Source organism: Paroedura picta, chromosome 3 (genome assembly GCF_049243985.1).
Source record: "Paroedura picta isolate Pp20150507F chromosome 3, Ppicta_v3.0, whole genome shotgun sequence".
In the NCBI taxonomy this organism is placed as follows: Eukaryota; Metazoa; Chordata; class Lepidosauria; order Squamata; family Gekkonidae; genus Paroedura; species Paroedura picta.
This window is the reverse complement of record NC_135371.1, coordinates 16951702-16959958: the sequence shown is the minus strand read 5'-3', so window position 1 is coordinate 16959958 and position 8257 is coordinate 16951702. Positions and strand designations below refer to the sequence as shown.

Sequence of the window (8257 nt, the reverse complement as noted above, 5' to 3'; positions counted from 1 at the left end):
GCATGCAAATTTTCTCTTCTATTGCAGGGTGAAGTCCTTAGTTTTACAAAACCAACTGTGGAGGTCCAGGGGAAAATATTCATACATGCACCGACATAATAACCAGGGGCATACCCTGTCAGCAATGTTCAACGGAATTAAGATAAGAAAATAAAACTTTACAAAATGCATGATGAACTCGGGGCACAGCATGTTGCAATAACCTTTGCCATAAATGGCTGATAGAAAAGGAAAAAAAAACAGATGAACACATGAATGAAGAAGAGGAGTTGGTTTTTATACCCAGCTTCCCACTACCTGAAAGAGCCTCAAAGCGGCTTACACTCACCTTCCCTTCCTCCCCACAACAGACACCCTGTGAGGGAGGTAGGGCTGAGAGCTTTGACATAAACTGCCCTGGGAGAACAGCTCTAACATGACTGTGACTAGCCCAAGGTCACCCAGCTGACTGCATGTGGAAGAACGGGGGAATCAAATCCAGCTCTCCAGATTAGAACACTCTTAACCACTACACCAAACTGGCTCCCTGGAAGATAATTACACACTGGTGCTTAACAGGAGCTTGGAAGGGGTGGGGATGGGGATCTTCACCAGCCTCTCCTGCTTGAATATGTCCCCAAGTCATTTGGCTGGCCACTGTGTTACACAGCATGGGTTAAGAGAAATTATTGATCCAGCCCAGTAAAACCAGTTAATAAACCCAGTTTAAGCCATTTTAACTCCTTTGGCTTTGACAACCTTGTTGCTCTATAAGGAGCTACTGGACTATAATGTAGCTGTACTACAACAAACCCACCCAGCGACCCTCCTAAATCATTGTTCTCCATTTCTACCTGAATTGCAAACTCATGTCACTTGCATCCCATGGCCTGGATGCAGATTAGTCTTTCTGAAGGCAGAAGGTATTCCAATTGCACATGATTTATCCACATCCTTTTTTCTGTGCCAGCCCCAAATGCTTTCCAAAATCCTGTTGTTGTTTTTTTTGGGGGTGTCTCTGTCCCAGGAATAGGAATCCCAGGTATTTCAGACTCCTGCGGGAGGAGGGAAAACCACACTTTGCACCAGCCGAAAACCCTATTTGGGATTCAACTCTATTTCATCAAAAGATGCTGACTAAACAAAATCGTGACCTTCTCAAGGTAGCCTTTTAAACCGTGCCAAAGCATTTGACTGCTAACTCTTCTGAGTTGCACCAAATTTAAACATCGCTTGATTCTGGGCTTCAAAACTTTTATGACCCCAGACAATTACTTATTTACAACACTAGTATAAGACACGTTTATCTTTTTTGGCCCTGTGAAGTTCTTCAGCCTTAAACCCCATAGGCATAAAATGCGGAGGAGAACAATTCATCCTGGAGAACAACTAAATGCAAGTTGTTCCTGACGACTCCTACAGAGTACATAGTCAGGACTTGGAGTTCTAATCTTCCGGCACCAAAACTTTAACAATCCCCTCCATGACCGTCTTGCCACTTTCAGCAACTGTACAGGATACTGAAAGACACGCAAGACCCCTTTTGAGTCTCTTCACTTCCGCTGCTGCCAAGACCTCTTCTCCAACATACAGAGGAGCTGGAAAATTAATTTCCTGAGACAGAAAGATGCAACCATGGCCAGGCATTTTAGTACCCAGCACCGCAGAGATCAGTCCATTGATCAGAACACCGTGGACTACTGGTCTTCCAAACCTTGTCCCTTTTGCGTATTCATCATCCAGGTGTAATCGATTGGTGTCCCCCGTTAAATCAGAAAAGGTTTCAACATCTTGCTGTGTAAAAGTCTTTGTTAGTTCTGCTTTGTCTCCTACTTGGACATGTAATTGCAGGATGGAGAGCTGTAGTGGCATGGTAACTTTAGTTTTTGTTGGGAAGATTCTGCAGAAGTTTGCCCCAAAGATTCTGCACGTAGACAAGGCAACTGACATCTTGGTTTTCTGAAAATCTCATCAGCTGCGTAGTCAATCCAGCACCAGCTCTCTGCTGTTCCCAGCTAATGCTAGAAGAAATGGAGAGGTCTGGGAAGAGGGAAAAACAAAAGCCACAACACTATAACAAGTGAAGTTATTAACAACCACATCATTACCTTCTATGTACAGCAAAATCTGACCAACAAGAACCAAATTAATGGGAAAACTATTCATTTTCATGGAGAAGTGGGAGGGGGCAAGGGGGGAGTCTGTGTGTATGTGTGTTTGCCAGGGAGGGAGGGAAGAGGAAGCAGGAAGAAGGTTGGGGAACCAATAGGTAAGGTGGAAACCGGGGGTGGGGGGAGGGAAGGGAGTCTCTGTATATCTCTTTGTGTGTGTTTGTGAATAAGTGAGTGTCCCACATACCCTCTGAGAGTCCGACTGTCAGGACAATGTTTTTTACTGTACTGTTACTGTTTATAACTACTGAGTTATCTGTACTGTCCCCTGTTCCGCTAAGTTTTATGTAAACTGCCCTGAGCCTTGGGAGGGTGGTATATAAATATAATAAATAAAGCAATAATGGTAGTTCCCCTGAGCTTCTTAAATTGTAAAAATCAGTGTGTTAGGAACCTAAAAGGTTGAGCAGCAGCAGGATATGTATTATTATATGCATTAAAATGCAAGTATTTATTTCAATACATGTGCACATATAAAACTTAAAAACATTCACATATATCATGCACTATTGCACAAATCCAAAACATTTTAACACGTGGATAAATGACAAGAAACCAGATAACCAAATGCGTTTCAACCCCCCTTGGGGTCTTCTTCAGTGGTCTAATATTTAAATGCACTCATGTGATGTAATAATGGGGACTATAAGAGCCACTATCCAAACACCAGCCTCAGCTGATTTGTGAGTCAGTAAGGTTTTCCAGCATTTTGTGGTGAAATTAGGTGCCTCAGCTTATATGCGGGTCAGCTTATATGCGAGTATATACCATAACCACCATACAGCTGTGCACTACACAAGCAACAATCAAACAACCACTGCAGTGACCTGGTGCAACAACTATGTTTTTAAATGGCTCTGGGATCTGGAGTAAGATCACTCAAAGTTTTAAGTCTTACCTGTATGACCCTAAAGGCACACCTTCTGTTCTGGTAGGAATCAAGCAGAGTCAACGCGCTCCACAGCTTTACTAGGCCACTGAGCAAACAAGACAATCACATGCATAAATGCAACCTGTACCCGAAAGTTCATACACAACAAAGGTGGTTATCATCATATAAAGTATAATAAGTATATGAAAAGCCAGTACAGTGTAGTAGTTAAAGAATGACAGACCAGGATCTGGGAGACACAGGTTTGAATCTTCCCTGTGCCATGGTAGCTTGTTGGATGACCTCGGCCAGTCCCTGCCTCTCAGCCTAACCTACCTCACAGGGTTGTTGTGGGGATATTAATGGAGGAGAACAGTAAAAGCTGCTTTGGGTCCCCACAGGGGAGAAAGGCAGGGTATAAATGAATTAAAATAAGTGTGAAGGACAGCAAACTAAGGGCTTGGTCTCATATGCACAATTGTGTGACCATACAGGAAACCATTTGGGTGGCTGAAAGACACGATACAAAGCCTCATATTTAGGAAGAGTCCAACATGCTTCAGCACAGTAGGGCAGAACCACTTCAAAAACTTGGTTTCGTGGGCTACAGAGCTAATCCAGACCTTGATGCAACTTATTTTTCCAACTCTCTCTTTAGGCACAGTGAGACCATGAAAGGTTTGGGTTGCTGGAAGTCTGGAACCTGTCTAGGAACTCCATCTGCATAGTCAATGTAACACCTGGTGCCAGAACTTTTCCCTCCCAACTCTCACCTCTTACAACCACCATGTTAAGAAGCTCCACCACAGCCATAACCAGAACCACCACAAGGTGGCCTCATATACCTCAGTGACACCTCAATGAAGTTTATGGCAACTTGTCTACTAAGTTAAAAGATGATCTTCCCTGCTTTGGGCCAATGAGAAAAATAATCCATTTCTGCACTTGCCAGACTGTATATTTTGAGTGGCATCTTACCCAATAGGGACTCGAAGTATGGCAAACAAGTTTTTTTCTTCATATGACAAAACGTCCACAGGCAGGGCAGCACCAACCTAAATAACAATGATGATTTCGTTAAGCAACCCCTTTAGTCACCTAGCACAAAAGTAAAGAATAAATCTTTATTTTTTATAACCAGCCCTTCCTGAATGTTCAGGGTAGGTAACCACACGAATTAACAGTCAATTAAACTACAAAATCTTCTATAATAAAACATTCATTTCCAACAGCCCCCAACTAGTTTAGGTTGAGGACAGGGTTAGATCTTTAGAGGCCAGTGCTTTTTGATGGTCCATCAGGGCCCCTACCATAGGCGTGGTAGAACAGCTCTGTCTTGCAAGCCCAGCAGAACCGATCTCTCTTGGGAGAGCATTCCACCAGGCCAGGGCCAAGGCTGGGACATTTCAGTTTAGAAAAGAGACCACTAAGAGGGGACATGATAGAGGCTAAAATTATGCATGAGGTGGAGAGAGGTGACAATACAAAATGTTTCTCACCCCCAAAACACTAGAACTCCAGGGCAACCAATGAAGCTGTTGGGTAGTAGGTTCAGGACGGATTTAAAAGGGGATTAGATAGATTCATGGAGGATAGGTCTTTCAATGGCTACTAGCCATGGTAACTGAGGGGGACATCCACATTCAGAGATACTAAACTTCTGAATCCCAGAACCAGGAGGCAACATCAGGAAAAGGCTTTGGCCTCTATGCTCTGTCACTGGCTCTTCAGAAGACCTGGTTGGCCCTGAGTGAGACAGGGTGCTGGACTAGATTAACTATTGGTCTGATCCAGCAGGGCTCTTCTTATGTCCTTATGCCCACTGAGTAAGTAATTAAAGAAATGCAAAATTCTTTGGACAGTCAAATTGTCATCCAAAACCAATAACCTCATACCTCACCATGCAGCCGTTTCAGAGCAGAGAGAATAAGCTGTTTGAATTCGACGGCATTCAGGCTAATCACTGCCTCTTGGAACTCCCTGAAAAAAAAAGTTTGTATCAAGTCTTGTTAGACTGTTCCAGCTGCCATAAAGGAAACATGCTGTACAACATTTCTTCAATGGTGGAGGGGAGATAAGAAGTTTGAACTTACAAATGGATCTTCAGATAGTAGTATTCAGAAGCATTCTTAAGGACTATTCTTTCGTAGGATGAAGGCTTGGAGTCCTTGTCATCTCCAGATTCAGTCATACTAGTAAGAAAAACTCTAAAAACAAATAAGAGCAAGCAGCTTATTATGACATCACCTGCATTCATAACCATACACTCTTATTATAGTGAAGTATCATCTGCTGGTATAAAATAAGAGCCAATAAAAGCAAAAAACAGATGCATGAAGTTCACCCTTATCTGCCACATTATTTAGATATTAAGAGGGGAACAGCAAGAGTCAAGTCCAATGGCACCTTTAAGACCAACAAAGATTTATTCAAGGTGTGAGCTTTCGAGTGCACGAACTCTTCTTCAGACAATGGAACAAGAATACAGATATAAGGCAAAAGTAGTAGCAAATTAGTAAACTATCATAACTTCCAAATTATGCAGTATGATAATACTTTGCTTAATTTTAATTATTTATTTTCACAACTGGGAAAGTGTCTGCCATTAATTACTAACCTTGACATTTTTATTTCTCCAATATTTTTGTGAACTACAACTGAATCCAAAAGACTACCTTTTTAAGCAAAGAGTTATCATCATATTGCATAATTTGATAGTTATGACACAGTTTACCATTTTGCAACTAATTTAATTTTGCCTTATATATGTACTCTTATGATTCTAGGATTCTAAACTCTAGGATTCTAAAAGGGCCTGTCGAAGTCCACTCAGTGTTTTCCTGGCTCGGCTAAGGCATGTAATACATTTCTGACGACTTTAGGATCGTGGAAAACACAGCAAGAAAAAGCAAACCCAGCGATCTCCCCCTCCCTACTGATCACCTCTTAAACAGAGATTGCCTTTGGCGGGCTGAAGAGGGAAGAGACGTTTAGAAAAGAATAAAACCAGAGCAGCTTAGTCTTATCATTTCTTCGGGATGCGCGTTTCTTGCACACGAATGACAAACACACGACACACGTCCTACTCACTCACACGCTTGGACCGCCGGAACTACGCGCGGAGCACGCCGTCGCGCACACAACCCCGACGGACGCAAAAGGAAACCGCGCCCCCGGACCACGCCAGCCAATCAACGCTCTCGCCCAATGGCGGCTCGAGAGTCAGCCAGAAGGGAGGGAGGGGGGGAAAGAGGCCTCCTAGAGCTGCTCGGAGGGGTGGCCAAACGGTGGCTTTCCAGCCGTCCTTGGACTACAATTCCCATGAGCCCCTGCCAGCACCATGCTGGCAGGGGCTCATGGGAGGGAATCGAACTGGAGCAACTGGAGGGCAATTACCACTATGGGAAGTAATTGAACTGGAGCAACTGGTGAGCCATCATGAATGGCAGGAAGCCTTTCCCAGGGGGGCAGCAATGGCTAGAGGGGATTGGCAGCATCTGTAATGGCACCTGCCAGGCACCTGGGGATCTTCTTGTTCTAGTGAGCGATGTAGGTGAGGGTCAGAGGCACATCAAGTGATTGCTAAGGGACCTCTCGGTACAATTCCAGGGCAGGCGGGTTCTGCTGCACCTCGCGGTTGCAGGGGGCGGGAGGCATGGGCAGAGCGGCATGGAACACCCCATTCGGCTCTCCACACCACCACGAAGCTGAACGGGGACACCATAGGTTTGTGTGTGTGTGGTGGGGGGGGGCGTATAATACCATAGTCCACCCTCAAAAGCATCCATTTTCTCCAGGGAAACTGAACTTGGATGTCTCCGGGTGTCACCTGGAGGTTGGCAACCCCACCTTCGGGTGTTCTGGTGGTCATCTTAAACAGTCAACGGAAAGGGAGGAGGATACAAAGGGATTCTATAGTGCATTTGATATTGCTTAGTACAGCACACCAGCCCAAATCGAAAGGGTTCTCCTAGTCTCACTTCTTTGAGACCCAACAATACTAGCAGTGATTTATATTACAAGGCAGTCATAAGCCACAGATTCTTCCATCCCCAAACTGAGCTGTAGGGATAGTGAGCATCGTAGTGCTGTGCACTGATGGGCAGTTGCAAACTTGCAATGTTTGGGGGTCCAAATATTGTACTACATTGCCAGGCTGACATAAGTCAGTCAGCTGTAGGTGGTGGTGTTGTATCCCCTTCCTAGCCCCATAATATTGGAATACCTATGGGTGGCATTTGCTTTTGCAGTAATTTTAAATGTTTAAAAATCTCACCCTGGGTATCATTTTCCACATAGAACGGGACTGTTTGTACTGCCTTTGATACGCTCACCATTAAGGAATAAAGGTTCATTTTTACACATTGTGGGACAAGATCCAATACTACAATGCCAGAGAACTCTTTTAAGATACCATTTGAATAGTTGCATCAGTCAAAAGGTTGACACTGACTCAAGTCCAAAATTCAGCACCGCCAAGCTGGCCTAGATACAGATTTCTATGCATTCAGAATAATACACCCAGATTTGGCCATTATCTAATTAACCACTCTGTGCATCTACTTGATAAATATTGCCCAATTAGCTCAAGACATATTTGCATTCTCCTTGCCCATTTAGAGGTTTTTTCCTGTATCAGGCAAGCTGCCAGACACCTTGCAGATATCTTAGCCTGTATCAGAGTCACTACAGCACATTTTTAGTCGGTATCTGGCAAGCTGGGTTTGATTACCCACTCCTCCACATGCAGCCAGCTGGGTGACCTTGGGCTTACCACAGCACTGATAAAGCTGTTCTGACCAAGCAGTAATATCAGCCTCACCTCCCTCACAGGATGTCTGTTATGGGGAGAGGAAGGGGAAGGTGATTGTAAGCCGCTTTGAGACTCCTGGTAGAGAAGATATAAGAACCAAGTCTTCTTCTACAAAGTTCCCTCTATATTTTTCTAATGGCAGGATGCTTTAAAAGAGAGGAAACCAGTGATGGTCACAACCATCACTTTGACAAAAAAAAATGGCATCCAAGTGAACTAGGTAATTCTACCTACCGGATTTAAACTTCAATGCTCTTCTGGCAATCTGGTGCTTACATCTGAGGATCCTGCAGGAAGAGGGTTTCTTCTACAGCAGTGGTCTCAACCTTCCTCATGTTGTGGTGACCCCCAACCCTAAAATTATGCAAGTGTTCTTTCACAGAAATTAAACCAAAACTGACCAATGGCATGAAGATCCATGGT

At 44.0% G+C, this 8257-nt stretch overlaps 2 protein-coding genes across 4 annotated transcripts; both read right to left on the bottom strand.

Annotated features, from left to right (window-relative positions):
* HTD2 (hydroxyacyl-thioester dehydratase type 2) lies at positions 1–1929 on the bottom strand. The gene has a single exon (XM_077324947.1). It carries the CDS (start codon positions 1927–1929, stop codon positions 1426–1428), a length of 504 nt encoding a protein of 167 aa, XP_077181062.1. The 3' UTR covers positions 1–1425.
* On the bottom strand, positions 1790–6180 carry RPP14 (ribonuclease P/MRP subunit p14). Of its 3 annotated transcripts, none has more exons than XM_077324950.1 (6): positions 6116–6180; positions 5115–5228; positions 4917–5001; positions 4000–4076; positions 3049–3127; positions 1790–2019 (listed from the first exon to the last, which is right to left on the bottom strand). In XM_077324950.1, the coding sequence occupies exons 2-6, from the start codon at positions 5210–5212 to the stop codon at positions 1963–1965; spliced, it is 396 nt and encodes a 131-aa protein (XP_077181065.1). In that variant the 5' UTR covers positions 5213–5228; positions 6116–6180; the 3' UTR covers positions 1790–1962. The 3 variants fall into 3 exon arrangements, with proteins under 3 accessions (XP_077181065.1, XP_077181064.1, XP_077181063.1); XM_077324949.1 differs by having other exon boundaries at positions 6112–6168; XM_077324948.1 differs by having other exon boundaries at positions 5965–6146.
* Positions 6181–8257: the final 2077 nt, after the last annotated feature.